The 19360-nt window shown below is 40.4% G+C and overlaps 1 protein-coding gene across 1 annotated transcript; it reads left to right on the forward strand.

Annotated features, from left to right (window-relative positions):
* Positions 1-488: 488 nt before the first annotated feature.
* LOC141829714 (putative glucuronosyltransferase Os01g0926700) lies at positions 489-4408 on the forward strand. Its single transcript, XM_074717242.1, has 4 exons — positions 489-799; positions 2838-3226; positions 3340-3581; positions 3681-4408. The coding sequence occupies exons 1-4, from the start codon at positions 694-696 to the stop codon at positions 4192-4194; spliced, it is 1251 nt and encodes a 416-aa protein (XP_074573343.1). The 5' UTR covers positions 489-693; the 3' UTR covers positions 4195-4408.
* Positions 4409-19360: the final 14952 nt, after the last annotated feature.

Below are 19360 nucleotides of genomic sequence, written 5' to 3' on the forward strand. Positions count from 1 at the left end.
CCCTGCATAAGGTTATTTTGCGCTTGCAAGAGTTTCACGGCGATAAGTAAAAAATAATGACTTTAACGTTAAATTCAGGTTAATCTCACATGCCATTATATTCTGTTTATATCCGATATATATATATATATCATTTGATTTGTTTCGATGTACCATTCTGCTTTCAAATCTCACTCTAAACACTGCAGGGAATTAGCAATGCGATTGCTGACCATCAATTAAATCTCCCTCCTATAATTAATTGCATTTAAGTGATAAAATGATAATTCTGGTGGCTTGGGCTTGAGAACCAATTAATTATTATAAGTTAGGCAATGGAAGAGAGGACGGCAGCTGAAAGTTTGGTAGGTGCTTGGAAAAAATGAATGAGCCAGCGAAAGGTACATCACACCTCTCGCCTCTGCTTGCCGACGTTGACTCCCCATCAAATTCAAGTAACACTGCCTTTGAAATAAATCCTTCCATAAATTCCGTCTCACAAGCGACTCCACATCGAACCACAGCCCAAACCCACTCCCCAAGCAACAGCGCACCATCTTCTTCTCGTTCCTTTCTGTTGGGGGGTGAGTTGACCCAAGTAGAACGAACACCTTCCTTTCCGAGGAGAGCAATCTTCCCCTCTTTCTCTGTCCAACCTTGCTTCTTTCTTCCTCTCGTCGCATCCTCTCTGTCCGGGCAGATTTGAGCAGGGCTATGTCCGGCGGCTTTAGAATTCTGCCGCTGCTCATCCTTTACTCCCTCTTCCGGGGGACTGTTGGAGTCGAGCACCAATCCAATCACCTGACCGAGAGGATTTCCGGTGAGCTTTCATTTCAACTCTCGTGTTTTTTTTTAAAAAAAAAATTTATTCTCTTTATTTTGGGGATGGGGATAGCTTTTTTTTTTTACATACTAGATCTGAACGCGGAGGCATTTCATTCAAGGACTGCACTTCTACTTTTTTCTGTTCACTCTTTACTTCTACTCTTCCTGTGAGATGTGTGACATCGTGATGATTTTCCTCTTTTCTCTCTTCTACTCTTGCTTGATGGTGATCTGTGGGTTCATAGCATTTTATCTAGTTATTATGAATCCTTTGCTAAAAGTCTATTTTGAGGTTTCTTTATTTTTTCCAAAGATATCTTAATAGGTCGACTTGAGTTTAGGATTTTCACAGAGAGAGAGAGCACCACATTTTATTTTTGCCCAATCTCTTTCTCTCTCCACACAACCAGAAAAACCCTTTACTGTGAACTAAATAAATCCTTTATTTTCCAATTTTTTATTAAAAAAAATGAAATATACCAATGGATTTGTAAGGGCAAAGAATGCACCTAGATTTTTTTTCTAGATTTTTTTTAAAAAATCTAAAATGGCTCATTAAAGAGTTATTTTTTTTTTCAAAAATCTCCTTGCAAGCACAAATTAAATCATGTTATTTTGACAAGAAAATTATATCAAAGGCTTTCTAGAAGGCTCTAATGGTTGTTCATATGTTTCTGACAGACCCGCAAGGAGATTTTAACAAAAACTCTTTGATGACAAATAATATCATTTTAACAAGAAAATCACGAAGTGGAACGGAGATTTTGATTGAAACTCTTGATGGGCCAATCACATTTTGACTAGATGTTTTTTGAATTGAAATGTCTTCTCACCAAAATGTGTAAATTTGAGTCACCAAAATGTGATGGTCCAACTCAAAAATCTATATGCAATTCACTTGAGACTTCTAGAAAACCTCTAATTTATCTTTCTTGCCTAAATAACATGATTTTGGTCATGCAATAATTTTTCAATGTCTCCTCCCTATGCTTCGTTTTCTTCCTTCAATTCCAATCCATTGCCAACATCATACATCAAAGCATTGGCATAATACTGAAATAGTATCGTTCAAGTCAAAGACTGAACTTCCATGCAGCTCGAAACTTTAAACATTGGTTTGAATTCTTTTTGGACAAAAAGCATGGATAAAATCATTAGTTTAAGGAAAAATCACTATGGAAATATTTAGTTATTGAGGGTTCCATCAGGTTCGAGTGTTATTGCATCACAATTTCACTATCAATCCACTCCTATTTATGGATCTTTTGTCACAAGTTAGCATGGTATGGAAATTGCAACCTCTATGTTTGAATACTGTTTGATATTTTCACACTTAGAAACAACCTTGGCATCAAAATTAAGTACTCTTGTTCGAGATTGAAGAAGTTCTTAATTTCTCATTGATCTAGTTATTTATGCAATCATCTCTTGATGATCTTCAGCTGAAAGTGCTTGCCATCATAATCTCTTAAACTTTTCATCTACCTTTTGATACCTATGGATACTAATAATTAGGCACCACCACTCCAAGTGGACATTTGACACCTATACCGCTCGTGTGTAAATTTTTATCAATAATTGTGGCGGGCACTTAACCACGTCGAGCACTTAGATCTACACCTATTTAGATACTCATACAAGAGTAAAACAGACCATAACAATTAGCTGCAAGTGCATGCCTTATGATGCATGTGCGCCCTCTTCTATTAATTTGACATTATTGGCAAGGCAAAATCCTCTATTTTGGTTAATTCTTAAAGGGCAAAATTTTCAATGGATTGTTTGAACTTGTAATATCAGCATATGTCTGTGCTCTTCACTTCCAAGTAAGACCTACCTTTTAGACCCCAAATTATAACTACAATTACTCGTGGCCAAAGCGTGCATGTATGGTTTACATGTTTAATGATGCTCATTCTTTCTCTTTTTGTTTTGGTTGAACCATACTCATGGCCAAACATATATATCTCTCAGATTGCTGAAGTTTTTAGGAGGATCTATGGTGGTCTTTGATTAATGAGACTTTACTGCAGGGAGTGCGGGCGATGTTCTAGAGGATGATCCTGTTGGCAGGTTGAAGGTGTTTGTGTATGAGCTACCGAGCAAGTACAACAAAAAGATTCTCCAAAAGGATCCCAGATGTCTCAATCACATGTTTGCTGCTGAAATATACATGCATCGGTTTCTGCTCTCAAGCCCAGTCCGAACTTACAATCCTGAAGAAGCTGATTGGTTCTATACGCCTGTTTATACCACTTGTGACTTAACTCCTAATGGACTCCCGTTGCCCTTCAAATCACCACGGATGATGAGAAGCGCAATAGAGTTGATATCCACTACTTGGCCTTACTGGAACCGAACTGAAGGGGCTGACCATTTCTTTATTACACCACACGATTTTGGAGCATGTTTTCACTATCAGGTGAGATTTCTATAATTTCCCTACTAAACCTTCTCATTTGGTAAACTATTTTTCTGCTATTTCACATAATTTCTTTTGCTACTTCGTTGAAATCACTAATTCTGATACTGTAGGAAGAAAAAGCCATTGAACGAGGAATCCTGCACTTACTCAAGCGTGCCACACTGGTTCAGACCTTTGGGCAACGAAATCATGTTTGCTTGAAGGATGGCTCAATTGTTATTCCTCCATATGCCCCTCCACAGAAAATGCAGGCTCATCTAATTCCTCCAAACACTCCTCGTTCCATCTTTGTTTATTTTCGAGGTTTATTTTATGATGTAGGGAATGATCCAGAGGGTGGATACTATGCAAGGTGAGCTTTTAACTACAACTAAGTTAACTCACTTCTTTATGTTAAAACATAAAGATTACTGATGTTCAATGGCATGTCGTACCACTTTATGTTGAGTAGAGGTGCCCGGGCATCAGTTTGGGAGAACTTCAAGAACAACCCACTTTTCGACATCTCTACTGAGCATCCTACCACTTATTATGAAGATATGCAGCGAGCAGTGTTCTGCTTGTGCCCCTTGGGTTGGGCACCATGGAGTCCTAGATTGGTGGAAGCAGTAGTGTTTGGGTGCATACCAGTAGTCATAGCAGATGATATAGTGCTTCCATTTGCAGATGCGATACCATGGGAGGAAATTGGTGTGTCTGTAGCCGAGGAGGATGTACCAAAACTGGACACCATTCTAACCTCAATACCCATAGAGGTAATTCTGAGAAAACAACGTCTCCTTGCTAACCCTTCGATGAAGCAGGCGATGTTATTCCCTCAACCGGCACAACCTGGCGATGCCTTCCATCAGATACTGAATGGACTGGCTCGGAAATTGCCGCATGATGAATCTGTTTATCTTAAATCTGGTCAGAAAATTCTGAACTGGACTGCTGGTCCAAAAGGAGACCTAAAGCCTTGGTAGAAAGCCGCCTCCTCTGGCTTCTGCTTTGGGTAAAAGAACCTCTTATATTGCTTCTCTTGTCTTGTTTATACTTTGTTGCTCATAGTTGCTTTGAATGTAACCTTTCGATCTGTTCTTGCCGAGCTTCAGTGACACTGTCCATTATTTTTGTTTGTTTCGTTTTAGCTGGCCGGATATATATGATCGATGCATATATGCTATTGTTATATTATTATTGGGATGCGGTGATGGTTCTACTTCTCGGGTGTCAAATTCACACTCTTGCTTTGCTAAAATATTCGTGAGATTCATCGGTGAGGATTAATCAAGGAAATTTTATATTAATCTGACTACAAACGGGCGTGAAAAGGACAATGGAGTCGACAACATTCCAGGAGGTAAGACTTTGAGTGGAGAAAATAAATTGGGTTAAAAGTAGAGGTAGAAAATCAAGAAGGCACCTCAATTACTTGTATTGTTTAAAGAATATTTATCTATTTGTAATTTTATATTTGAAATATTATTTTCTATTTATTTTATAGCAATTTTAATTAAAATTATATTATCTTAGAGTAGTTTTAGTTGTTAATTATAGTTTTGATTAAAATTATTGATGCGGAGTGGGAAGGTTGGTGTGAGGGGAGACGGAAGATGGCTTAGCAGAAGGAGGTGTTATTTAACATGCTTAATCAAATTTCATTCAATTATGCTCTTTAGTTTTGACCGGAAAGGAGACATGTGATGGTACTTGGATTATTTTTTTATGGATCGGTTTTGTTCCTTAACCGGTCATGCTTGATGCTTGAGCACAAGTTTGACATCGATAGGCCAAGCGGGATTCCAAAGTATTAGATTTGTTGCTCGAGCACTAGGCTCGACCTTCAAACATTAGACTGATAGGCTTCCGCAAGTATACGGTTGTCGTCAAGTAATAAAAAGATATCGAACCACAGGGACTGTGTATTAGCTATAGTGATATCACTAAGATAGTTGTTTAGACTTCAAAGGAAACGGTTGGGTTGAGGATTGTTGGTTGTGTGTGGTGAAGAAAGAGAGAGGTTGGCTTGGGACTTATGGGTGAGATGGATAAGTTTAGGACTTCGGTTTCACATCAATGCTAGGCGATATCCCTAATTCATGTTTGTTCCCTTACTCTCAATGTTCACCACCTTGTAGGGATTCTAACCAAAATACCAACTCGACCTCGTCAGGCTTTGTTGGCATAAATCGATGGTGTTCTAATGTTACTAATGTCGGTTTGAGATGATTCTAGATAGCCCGGTTTAAGACTCTCCTCCTGTCACGAGGCGTCCCAGTATACTACTAGAATCCTACCCTCTGTCACAGGGTACCCTTTTAAAGATCTCTCCCCAACAATGAGTAACCGTTAGTTATCCCTTATGGGAGTTTACCACTATGTAGGGATCACCTCGGAAGGTCTGGTTAAGACTCTCCTCCTGTCACGAGGCGTCCCGGGTATACGATCCTAGGATCTCCCTACAAAGTAATCTACCCCTCATAATCATGCATATGCGCTCACACAAACATTTTATCAAACACATTCAAGGCACATGATACATGAAACAAATGTAAACATCTCATTGAATAGGGAAAATGACATAAACTAGTTCATACATCACCATCATTACATAGATGTTCATCCTACATCCTAAACTCAGCGATCTACTCCATTACAAGAAGTTCACAAGAGGAATACATGAAAATAGTCATCCACAAGAAAAGGGAAGACTTATCTTTGAAGCGTGGTCACCCTCTTGAGGATCTTCTTGTTCCGATGTAGGATGGACTGATGGAGATGAATGGTGAGGTGGATCGGCGAAGGATGGAGTGTTTAGGGCCTCCCCTAGAGAGGGGGAGGCACCGCCGCCAAGCCAAGACCAAGGGTTTTGGAGAATGACCCAAGATGCCTTCAAAGGGTGCAAAAAGATGTATTTATAGAGCCCAAGTACGCCCCCAACACACCCCCGTCACACGCCGTGCCTAGGAGGCACGACCATGTCTAGGCGCTTCTCTGTTTGTAGGCACGGCCGTGTCTGTGAGGCACGACCATGTCTAGGCGTGGCACTGGAAAGGAGACACGACCGTGTCTAGGAGGCACGACCATGTTCTGTTGAAGCTTGGAATTTGGCACGGCCGTGTCTGTGAGGCACGACCATGTGCAGTTGTCTTTCTGGATGGAGGCACGCCCCTGCCTCGCTCATAGGCACGCCCCTGCCTCAAAGGCACACCCCTGCCTTGCCTCTGGCACCCCCTGCCTGGACTGCATCTAGAAGGTGGGCACGTTCGTGCCATTTAGCGCATCATAGAGTTGGAACCAGTCAAAACACTCTGAAGCAAAGTTGTAGATCTTGAAGTCCTCTTCAATTTGGTATATGGTACGTCCCGTGGTTTCATCGGAGCTAAGAGTTATGGCCGTTTTACTTTTGGTCTGCAGAGCAGTCCAGCTGAGACACGACCGTGTTTTCAACCCTGGAATGATGAGACACGGCCGTGCCTTGTGAGGCACGCACAGCCGTGGCAAGTTGAGGCACGGCCATGCCTTGTGAGGCACGGCCTGGGGAGGTCAAACACGGCCCCGGGAGCCTCTAAAACACTTCAAATGGCTCCCAAACTCATCAAAATGTGCTTCAATCTCCATTCCTTGCTCCACCATCAATAATGCATCGTTTTGGCTCTAAATCGCATCCTGTTATTCAAAAAATATGAAGAGCAGATCTCCGAGCAAAAGAGTAGAAATATACAATTATAAAAGAATAAGGTATGACAAAGTGTAGCATATGCAATGAATCACAAGTAGATGAGCGTTAAAACAAGACTAAAAATGTTATATGATCTACGCTCATCATAGACCCAACATCCGAACTCCAGGTTGACCTCCGAACACCAGGTTTGACATACAAGCATCGGGCTCGACTTTGGGGCAACATTTCTAAGTACAAGTGGTCAATGCTTGGATGTTAGCTTTCTAAACCCTTGGTTTCAAAATTCAGTGTTTAGGTATTGAGGTGCATCATGTTTCCTAAGCACAAGGGGTTAGTGCTAAGATATTTCATTCTTGAGTATTTGAGCTTAGTGTTCAGGCATATATCTTTTGAGCATCATGTTTCTTGACTTGGAATGGAACATGTGATGGTACTTGAATTATTTTTTGATGGGCTAGTCTTGTTCTTCAACTGGTCAGACTTGATGTTGTTAGTGCAAGAAGCACTAGGTCTTGCTTAGAGTTTTGATGTTTGATAATACACCTAGGTCTGGTCAGTTTGATCAAGGATTGATCCAAACAGAATCTAATGTTTGGATGTGAGTTAGAAGTCTAGTCAGGTCAGTTTAATCATATGACTAGCAAGAAGTCCTAGTCGGTTAGACTAGACAATGGAAGTCTTGATTTGAAAGATTAGATAAGGGAAAATCTTGGTTGTAGGGTAGGCAAGGGAAAGTCCTAAATTATAGGCTAGGCAAAGGCAAGTCCTGATTTGGAGGATCGGGCAGAAGTCTTTGCAAGGTCAAGTGCATCAGGTGCAAGTCAATGCAATGTCGGAGGACCGAGAAGCATGGTCAAAGTCCAATCGAGTATGGTCAAGAGGACTAGAGGGTTACTGAAGTCTGGGCGGTCTGGAGGACCGAATCACAGCAGCAAATTCTTAGGGGCCGAGGATCATGACTAAACGGGAAGTCCAACAAGTCTAGAAGACTTGTTGGCAAAACTTCTCTCGAGTGGAGTGGGTAAGGGCGCGTTCTTAGTGTGGGAACAGCTAACCCAAGATTTTGATAAAAATTCGAAGTTAGACCCACAGGGTAAGGTTTAAGTTGTTTGTTTGTTTGTATGCTTGTCTTGCAAGAACCAGGAGTTGGAAGTAAGATGGAGAAAGCAGAAGTGAAGCAAACAAAAATAGCTGAACCAAGCTCGTAGTCAACTAAGGTCAAATTTAAGTCAATTTGTTTCAAGTGATCGAACTGTTGATTCCAAACGACCGGAAGTGGATAAACGCTGCGGAAGCCGAAGTCTATCCAGATCCTCCACGTCAGATTGGAGTCAACCTGAATGGTGGTTCCAGTCGACCTGAAGGCCGAGTCAGCTGTGGAGATAGTAGATCGGCAGTCTACATGGGGTCGACCTGAATGATATTCCAGTCGATCGAAAGGTGCTATAAAAGGAGGGTGGACGTGCACAACCAGTGACATCAACTGCAAGCCTTCCTCTCTTTCTAGTGGTGATTCGGAATGCGAACGAGGTCAAGCTCTTGCAACCGAGGAAGATTCAGGAGGAGTGCGCTCAGGACTTCCAGATCGATGAAATTGTTTGTTTATTTTCTTTCAGTCTTTTACATTATGTATTGTATTATTTATTGGACTGTAAAACGAGTTTCTCCGCCTCTGAATGAACGTTCTGTTAGATTTGAGAGATGTCCTAAGGCAATCGCCTTATGGTTATACTATTTATTGGATAAATAGCAATTCACTATTTGAGTGCACATTCCATATGTGTTTGATTGGATCTTAAACTCAAATACTGAATGTCCGCAATACGATTCATAGCGTGAGAGAATTTGTGATTGGATCATAACTAGTGATCATCTCTACACGTGTAATTATGAACGTATTGGAATTATCCCTAGTCGAGGAATTGATGAGCGTGGACGTCATCGATTCTATCGAGACTAGCACGTTTTGAACTCCTTGGTTAGCCAAGCAGCTGATCTCACTACTGTCAACATTAGATGTTGAGAGTTAAATGTGGATGCTGGTTAAAGGTAACCAGTTCATTAGAGTGACCTGCTTTGAGACTTCATATGGTTCGATATCGTATGTCAATGAAGATCTCAGTGCAGCTTAAGTGCGAGTTTCCTTTGACTTGCAGTATTCAAGTCACCTTAGTCATGGAGGCTTATACTTTGACATCTTAAGCAAGCATCTCTTAGGAAGTGTGGACCCGAGATGATTGGGTATAAGACGAAGTGTCCGAAGGTGTTTGAATAGCCCACAGAGGATTCACCGCTCCTTGAAAAAGGAGACGTATACCCTGTTGGGATCGAGGCGTTCGCTAGAGGGGGTGAATAACGTTTTTCGATCTTTCTCTGCGAGATTGTTAGCGGAAGCAACATAATAATAATAAAACACAAAGATCAAACGCTAACCCGGTTATTTACTTGGTATTCACCTCAACGAGGTGACTAATCCAAGGATCTACACACGCAGCCGACGATTCCACTATGAAACAATCTCCTTCTCGAAGCACGCTTCGAAGGTGGAGAAACCTTTACAACAGAGTTCCTTCCTCGTACAAGATTTATAGTGAAGTTTTAGGAGGAAGAGAAAGAGTTTCTACAATGTCAGAGGGCTGTCAGGAAGATGAAAGAATCAAGTGTTATTTTCTGCGACGTTGACCACTCTTTTTATAAAATTTCGTGCACCAGTCGACTGCTCCTAGGGCCAGTCGACTGATGGGCTTCAACGGCTATTTAATACGCATTTAATGTGCTAGTTGTCACCCAACGGTAGTCTATCAGTCGACTGCTCCAACATCAGTCGACTGGTACCAGTCGACTGTACCTCTCGACTGATCTTTCTGTTTGACCCCAGTCGACTAGAATTCAAACTTCAGTCGACTGATACTTCTGAACTTGGCTGTGTGTTCTTCGGATCAACCCCAGTCGACTGTTGGTAGGGCCAGTCGACTGACCAAGCTGAAAACTCCCTTTTTAGCTTCTTCTTCATCCCTTAGCCTTGACACAAGTCTTCAAACGCCTTCCACAAGCCTCGTGCACTAGCTTGAGACGTTTCCCTCGACTTTGTCGTGCTAAGTCTTCTCTTGCCAAGAGGCCTCGCCTCCGGGACTTCGTCCTTTGCCAAGAGGCCGCGCCTCCGGGACTTCACCAAATGCCAAGACTTCATTCCTGGACTTTCCTGTGAACTCAAGTCATACATGTTAGATCACAAACATTGCCTAACTTAAACTGATTCAGCCAAACATTAAAATCCAAATTACTTGGGGCAAAATTGCCCCAACAATCTCTCCCTTTTTGATGTTTGGCAAAAATCATTTAAGTTAGGTCTTTAATACAACATATATAATATCACAATAAGTGCCTTCAATAATCATGCTATAATCAGAGTTAATCAAGCATTAATGAGTAACATAAATGCTAAGTATGAATGAATAATCATGAATAATCATGAAGGCCTAACTTACCATTTCATTCTCCCCCTTTTTGACATACAGCAAAAAGCGGTAATAAATATCAGAGTAAATATGAATAAGTAAATAAATTTTCAAGAAAGAGTAATTATCATGACAAGCGTCGTTACTTTCTCCCCCTTAACCCTTACTTCTCCTTTGTTCAAGTACCAACAATAAAGATTATAAGTTTAAGCATATTGATGAACAAAGAACAAAGTAATTGTTGGGATGTATACAAGAATCCTATCTATCAATGTAAATAAAACATTCTGAAATGAGAATTACTTTTGGTCAATGTTTGCATTTAGTTTTTATGCAAGTGTCCACTTAATCTATATTGTAGATAAACATGGTGTGCGGAGTCACACACAGAAGACCATGTTATCAGTTCCTTATAGATTATAAACAGTGTTCACAACCAAGATGGATTGGACAAACCATTGGACTGGTTGTAGTGTAATTTGGTCTTAGTCTGTCTTGACTATAGAATTACACTAGTACACTTAGTGTGTATTGAGTAGGACCACCTGAGGATTGTTCGATTTATACTGACTATATAATCGAACTAAACCTCTGTTACTATCGATGTACATGCTCTTAATCCCAATATAATATCTCGACCTATACCATCTCGGCCTCAAAAGTCATCTCTGACTCAAAAGTTATCTCAATCTCAGATGTCGTCGCAGTCTTAGACTCCATCTCTGCTGCAGATGTTATCTCGGTCTTAGACACGATCTCGACTTATGCCATCTCAGCCTCAAAAGTCATGTCAAACTCAAAAGTCATCTCAGTCTCAAACCCCATCTCAACCTCAAATGCCACTTCGACCTCAGACTCTATCTCGGCCTCAAACACCATCTCAGCTTTAAGTCCTAACTTCCCATGTCCTCAGAATCATTCCATATCCCATCTATAAGTCCTCGACTCCCTGTCTTTTGTGGGCCCATGAATAAAGGTTGCGAATGTTCTTGAGACACATGACAATACAAGAATAAAAGGGTGGTTATGAGGTTGTAAAGTCTGGTCCCCTTGGATGCCCTTCTTTCTGCATATAAGACCAAAAGGAAAAGAAAGCAATCAATGGTTGTCAGGTCTGGTCCCCTTAGATATCCTCTTTTTTGCAGATAACACTAAAAAGGAACAAAAGCAATCAATGGATGTCAGACCAGGTCTCCTCGTATGCTCCCTTAATGATGCAGCTCTAGTCGATGTAGCAAAGCACCTCGATGGCTATATAAACTCTAAAAAAGGTTTATCCTAGGTCTCCTCTTAGCTTCTCTTCTCTCTCCTTCATCTTTTTCTTCTCCTTTTCTTGGAGATTCCTCTCCTCTTCCATAAAATCATAACTTGAGCATCGGAGTGGCTTGCTAGGACTCCCTAACACCAGCCTAACCTCCCGTTGAAGTGTATTTCAGGTTCTCTTCATCTTCATTAGTAGGGTCTTCCAAAGGTTGCATACGTTAGATCGTTTGTTGATTGGTGGCTTGACCATCAGCAGTGTTAGGCCGGAACAACTACCACGAAAGAGATTTTTTTCTAATGCACACCATGACTATTATCTTATGCACCTAGTAAAAAATTTGATGTGTGATTTCAAAGATAGAGAAGCAACCACCCTACTATGTGTTGCTATATGAGCATGTACAAATGGATATACAATGTCCAATATTAGTGAAACCATGCCCCAAGTGGTCGAGTATGCTCAGATTGTTTTAATGAGTTCACAAAGGGTCTAAGTTAGGTATATGTTGTATTTACTAATATTTATGTCAAGTATGGTGCATAGACTTGATAAATAGATGACTTGATAGGTGTCAAGAGAAAGTAGACTATTGGTGAGAAGCACTTCTATCTGACAGTTGAAACCTTGAGTTCATGATTTAGGCATCAATCAATTGGAGTGGACTCAAGGCATTAATCAACTGGAGTCCACCTTTAGTTGATTGACAAAAACACTAGGCTAATCAAAGGTAGATTGAGTCCCCTTATGTTAAGATCTACCCTCACCTAGGTGCATTTGCTCTCAACACTAAACTCACCAAGAGTACACATGTGCCTTAAAGCTATCTCTCGTCAAACCATATATCCCTTGGATGCACCCTAGCCCTCAAGTCCTCTATGTGCCATCCTTCATACCTATTGACTTAGTCCACTTCTTGGATTAGATAAACTCTAATGTTCCTGATCCCGTGATCTCTTGGATGTTTCATGATATCTTTCTTTGGTCTCCAAAGACCTTAAGCCATCGAGTCATCAACCAACTTTGGCCATGCTAAGTCATCTCTATGTGTATTTCTCTATGTCCTACAATATTCAATATGCATATCAACAATAATAAATACTAACTTATACTCTTTTTTCAAACATCAAAATCTAATACTAGCCCAATCACTAAGAAAGGTTGATTGTACTAACACAATCTACTTGATGAAGGGTTTAGTTAACAAAAAGTTTCTATTTAAGCTTTGAGAAACTTGAACGATCTACAATCGACGAGATACTTAAGCAACAGAAATAATGCAAAACTCTTCAAACTTAGCAAGATTCAAATTGCAAAAGTAGGAAACTTACAAACTTTCAAGCTTGTTTACAGGACTCACAAGACTCGTACTCGAAGTAAGGCTTGTAGTAAGATGTACTGCGTGCCTTGCAACGATATAATACACACACTTATATAGAGAGAGCTAGTAAGGAGGAAAGATAAGAATCGGGTGCTCATTGGGCCCCATCGACATTCCCATCAATCCCTCTTTTACAGATGCCTCTCCACTAGCACACCAATAATGCACACTAAAATTCCTGGATGAACGGCTCCCCGAGGCTCAATCCATTCAGGAATTTTATTTTATATTATCTTCCTCCACTTAGCAGCATAAAGGAGGAATCTAGTACTTACATTATTAAAGCGGGCCCATCACTTCCGCACTCACTACTGAAGCTTAAAAGTAGCGGTTCTGATTGTTGCTTCACGGGTAAGGTTTGCAGCAGATTCGAGTTGATCATTGATCTGCTTGACAACTGGGTACCAATTATCATAAAAGTTGTTTCCTGTAGTACTTCGTCGGCTTCTGAATTCTTGCAGCTTAAGGAAGTGCAGCGTCCGGTATTGTTCCATGGCTTTGATGACGTGCTCCGCTGCTTGCTGCTCCAACTCATACAGCTGTTGCTGTATGTCTTTGTATTCTGCGAGGTATTCATTGAGAGATACTCCTTGCTGGTCCCGCATACGCTGATAATGCAAGAGGTGAAGATATCGGTTATCCAGCCTGTCAATACTTGTAAACTCTGGATCATCTGCCCACGAGCCTCTGGGCTGGGTTTTTCCTGCAACTCTTGTAGGGCTGGAACTATCATGTCCAGGTCGTCGATTACTGCATCCAACCATCCTGTAGGAACAAGACAAGTTATTAAACGGGATAATGCATCAGCTACCTGATTGTCTTTGCTATCAATATGCTCGAAGTGAATAGGAATTCCCATGCCAGTAATAAAATCAGTAAAAGCCAACCAGCGAACTCTTGATGGCTTATTATTAGGAGACTTCTGAAAGAAGCTAATAATAGCCTGGCAATCTGTTCAAACTACCAATTCTTCCTTGTCCAGAAAATATAATTGTTAGGAAGTATACTGAAAAGACTAGGTCTTTTATATGTAAACATTTAAGAAATAAGAAATCATGATTTGGTCAAATGATTGCAAATAGTGCATTTTGCAATAAAGTCCTTTTAGTTTACATTGTAGATAACTTGGTGTCTGTGAGACACAGAAGACCATGATTATCGGTTCCTTGTGAATTATAAAATAAGGCTCACAACCAAGATGGTGTTGGACAACCCATCGAGAACGGTTGTAGTGTAATTCGGATACTGTCTGTCTTGACTGTAGAATTACACTAGTACACTTTGTGTGTATTGAGTAGTCTTACTCCAATGTCTATAATCCTTCGATGAATTACTCCCTTAAACCCATTAGCTTTTCTCCTTTTTTTTATTTCTTTCGAAGATGGAAACCTCATACAAGCTTCACAAGGTGTTGCAATTCAAGCTTAGAATGAGGGAGAGAAGTTACAATTGAACCGTAGAGGTTACAAGAATGCAATAGTGAACATTATCTCCAAAATGCTATCATTTCTCCCCTTTATAAGCCTTCGTCGCCTTTAGATGGACTTGACCATTCTTCTATGTAGAAACTAATTAGTCAACTAGATTTCATCATTAATTAGCTAATGCACTAAACCTATTAAGTCATTCAACCATAATCACACAACTTTTTCATATCAACAACTCTCTCTAGATTTTCTAACACAACTTCTATCAATTGAATTTGGTCATTATTCGAACAATCTTTAATCAATAGATTCTTTAGTAAACTTAGTCAAAAGAAATATTTTATTCACTAATTGATTAGTCTGAATCGACTATCTAGTCAACTAGTTACCATCAGTTGATTAGATTATCTCAACAATTGACCAATCCATATTTAGCTCTGTACAAAAAATATTATGCTCACTAATTGATGCACTTACATTGACTCCTTAATTGACTCAACCACAAATCGACTAAAGATACTCTTCAATCGATTGAATCATTAACTACCAATAATCAACTGGATCATTTCAACGGTGGACTAACCACACACTCAGTCCTAAACAAAAACATTCTATTCACTAATTGATACACTTGAGTTGACTCCTTGGTCTACTCAATCATAAAATGATGAAAGACACTCTTCAATCAACTAGATTGTCAACTATGACCATCCTAATGGTCAAATCTTCATATAAGTTAAGAACTATCCTCTCACAAGTATAATCTCTCCCATTAAGCACCTTTTCAATGAGTCTATCTCTTATCAAGTTTCTCATCCCTCGAATGCACTTGAGCTATCAACTAGATCCATATGTCATCTTTCACACTCCACCTATATAGTTGACCTTCATCGGCAAAACTACATTTTAATGTTCCTTATCCTATAATTTCTCCGATGTCTCATTTCATTCTTCTTTGTAAGATACAGGAAAATTCTTTTGTTGTTAGTGGTGAAGTATGGAACTCATCTTGCGAAGACGAAATGAATGAAACTGATTTTGTTCAAATTAGAGGTCGTTTGGTTAGTGAACCAAAGGATTTAATTTTGAACCAACTTAGTTTGATTTATGATGGAAGAGATTTTGGCAAAACAAATGCAATGAGAAGCTTCATCTTGGGAAGACAAATTGAACAAAACTGATTTGGGTCAAATTAGAGGTCGTTTGGTTAGTGAACCAAGCGAATCAAGATCAAATCTGGTTTGCTACAGTAGAGATCTGAACCAAACCGATCCGGTTTAACATGAATTAGGTTTTTGGATTTTATTTTGGTTTTTCGGTAGCCGCATGGGGTTAGGGTTACTGTAGCTCCTTGTTATAAAAGGGAATCACGATTTGCCCGAGTTGAGTCCTGCGAACGCTCCTGTTGCTCCTTCTTCCCCACGGTGCGACGCTGCTCTTCATTGCTCGTCATCCATCGGAGTATCACCGTCGTCGTCACCGACCGCCCTAGCTGTGTGAAGAGGACTCGTGACGCCGTCTCTTGCATCATGTTCGCATGATCACTGTTGTTGGATCCTCTCGATCGTCCTTAAGATAAGACGAGAGAAGGCCTTTCCTTCCCTTCCCTCCTCCGGCTTCCTTTCGCCGTAGCCTAGCAAGGTACTTGATTCCATAACAAGCCGACGACAATCTGCACGCGAACAATCACCTTGGAAGCCGTCGTAACGCCAAAGTTCTGCACTGCAAATCTTTATCTCAATCTCCGATGATTTGGTAACGATTTACTTATATGCATTTAATTTAAGTACGACAAAGTTGTTATCGTATTTCTAATTTTGTAAATCGTTACAACTCCTCTCCATAAGGAAGGAGTTAATTAGTGGATTGCTCAAACATAAATGATCAAAGATCGTGGGCCTTGGAGTAGTAGCTTATGGTTGTGAACCAAGTAAAAAAACTTGTCTTCTTATGTTCGTGATTTTCGTAATTGTTATTTCCGCTGCAACTTGATCTCTGTTTAAGTTAATTCATGAACAAACGAACGCATTCGTCAATTTTACGAAACCAAAAAATGCTACAAGATAGCGCTATTCACCCCCACCCCCCATTTAGTGCTCTCTTCGATCCTACACTATTTGCATAAAATATACTAAATCTACTTAATATGTCTTACTTTGGCAATTATATTAATTCAATTCAGTAACATTTGTGTTAATAGATATATGAAAATCCTAGAAAACACAAACCACATAGCAGTAGTCGGCTGATCCTTAGCATCAATTGATTGATCCTTTCATAATAGTTGATTGCTCAATATATTGTGCCCGACTCTTGCACAATAGTCGAGGGCGACAGTCGAGTGATATATAAACAATCAACTGATTCTTACACAACAGTAGATTGCTCAACATACTATGTTTGACTCTTGTACAATAGTCTAGTATCATAGTTGACTACTAAACCTTTTATGCTTGAGTCGAGTGGAATAGTTGAGTGCGCTAGTTGATTAGAAAATGTACTATGCTTGACCCCGTGCATAATAGTCGAGTGTCGTACTCGACTGCTAAACCTACACACCTGACTTCATGTGTTAGTGCTCGGAACACCACAATGAACTCAGTATTTTGATGTATGACTAAGTGTAAAGTTAGGTTGTTGTGAATTGATGATTTTATATAAAGTAAAGCAGGTTACTTAATAGATGTAAGTCCTAATTAAGAATTAGATAAATTGGCTAAGTCCTAGTGAAGTTAGGTAAGTGCAAAGTTTTGATTAAGAACCAAGCATTTGGAAGTCTTGGTTGGGAATCAAACAGGAAAATCCTAGTTAGAAACTAGATAGAGCAAATCTAAGTGGAGGCAGCTAGGAGCAATGGCTTAGCAGACAAGTCCAAATGGAGGCTCCTAGCAACTGGGAGTTGTGGCTTGACAGACAAGTCCAAGTGGAGGCAGTTGGGAGCTTTGGCTTGATAAATCATACTAGATGGGTCAATTGGGACATAAACATTTAGCCAAGGTACACACGAGTAAAGTAAAAAATCTATATCATATTGATTATGTGCATCAAGTGTACGGAAGCAAAATTTGATGATTTTAGATGATCGAGAGGGAGTCAGGTGACTGGGAGATAACCTCAAATCCATTTAAGTTAATAGAAATCAAGCAGACTTCTACCCACAAAATCTATATCCTTTAATTCAACCCACAATTAAAACATAAATTATATTATTTTATTAGGTTTAATCTTAATGACAATATTGTGTGTTACAATTTTGTAAGCCTACCAAATAAAGAAATAATGCAAACAATACCTACCACTAAACATTGGATCTAGGAGCTTTTGGGTTGAACAATATATGCTCGATAAGAATTTGAAAAAATTTAACATCGGAAAGGGTTACTTATGTTAGAACTTTCGGGCCGCAAAAATCGGTTTTGCGTTGCGGAAATCCCGAAATGCTAAGCCACCGGATCCGTGCGAAATTTAAAAGAATAAAATTTCACATACTTATTTTCTAACCTAGATCTACTTTAGATAAAAACCCAAGTGGCCGGCCACTAAAGGAGGGTTATATACCTCCATGTAATACCAAGAGACATGGCTCTTGGTCTTCTTCATGAGGTGGCACATGGCTCTTTGTCTACTGATGTGCGTAGGATATATAACCATTTCTTACACTTTATTCACACATCTTTATGCTTTTCATGCGGTATCTTATGTATGTTACACACTTATCTGTGCATTTGACATCGTATTCTTTATTTCCTAGTTCGGAGGACTGCTTGTGTGTTTGTGTGTTTCAGGACGGAAAACGGAGCAAAACAGGTTAAACGAAGCACTCATTGAAGACTTGGCAAGACAGGGCCGTGCCTCATAGGCACGGCCGTGTCTATCACCTCCATGGACCGTGTCTACATAGCACGGGCGTGCTCCCAACCAGAGATCCAACATGCCTTGGTCGTGCCTCAAAGGCACGCCCGTGCCTTCCTCCTGCAGCAGCAAAAGACATGGTCGTGTCTCACAGACACGGCCGTGTCTCCCACCAGAGAAGCCCCTGTATTTGGTCGTGTCCCATAGACACGGGCGTATCTCTTCATCAAGATCATGCCAAGACATGGCCGTGTTCAACAGACACGGCCGTGTCCTCCAACAGAGAAGCGCCAGCCTCAGCCCGTGCCTCACAGGCATGGGCGTGTCTCCCAGCCGAGTACAGAATTCCTATGGCCGTGCCTCACAGGCACAATGCCTTAAGACAGAGCTTCAACTCTTCCTGGCCATGCCTCATAGGCACGACCGTGTCTCCAACACAGCTGGGCGACCACACCCGGCCGTGTCTCCCAGACACGGCCGTGTGACGGGGGCGTGCCTGGCCGAATTTCAGGGCATTTCTTGGGGGCCCATAAATAGACCCCCTTAAGAGCCCTAAAAAGGGGGAGAGATCTTGGAGAGCCACTGATAACCCTAAACTAGGTGTCACGATAGGGCTTCAAATTAGAATTTGTAAATTTATTGAAAACCCACAGTGAATTCAACTAAATGCAGTAAAGGGGTCTCGAGTCGTATTTTTCCAAGGACTAGTAGATAATTGCTTAACTTAGCTTAGGTGTCGTGTTTTTGGGTTTTGTTGAATATAAAATGGGGGTTTTGGTATTTTTGGAATGCAATGAAAATAAAGAATGCAATACTTTAAATGGATGCAAATCTAATGCTGGTTGAAATCAAAATACACTGAATAAAATCCTAACAGCAATCCACTTGCAGTAATGAAAAACAGGATGCAAGCAATGAATGCAACACTACAATTAACTTAACTATTCAATATAACCGAAAAGGCAATCAAAAAGCTTAAACCTAGTTACCTAGCTTTGATACTCCAAGGGAGATTTAGCACGGAATGGTGCTAATTGGCACGGAACAGTACTATCTAGGGAGAAATCAGAAAATGGAAGTCACGA

This window comes from Curcuma longa, chromosome 5, assembly GCF_044706935.1.
Source record: "Curcuma longa cultivar G26 ecotype Majalengka, Jawa Barat chromosome 5, ITB_CL_G26_1.1, whole genome shotgun sequence".
In the NCBI taxonomy this organism is placed as follows: Eukaryota; Viridiplantae; Streptophyta; class Magnoliopsida; order Zingiberales; family Zingiberaceae; genus Curcuma; species Curcuma longa.

Coding starts and splice junctions, on each gene's coding strand:
- LOC141829714 (XM_074717242.1), top strand. CDS start 694: ATGTCCGGCGGCTTTAGAATTCTGCCGCTGCTCATCCTTTACTCCCTC. Junction 800..2,837: donor CCTGACCGAGAGGATTTCCG/GTGAGCTTTCAT, acceptor ACTTTACTGCAG/GGAGTGCGGGCGATGTTCTA. Junction 3,582..3,680: donor GAGGGTGGATACTATGCAAG/GTGAGCTTTTAA, acceptor TATGTTGAGTAG/AGGTGCCCGGGCATCAGTTT.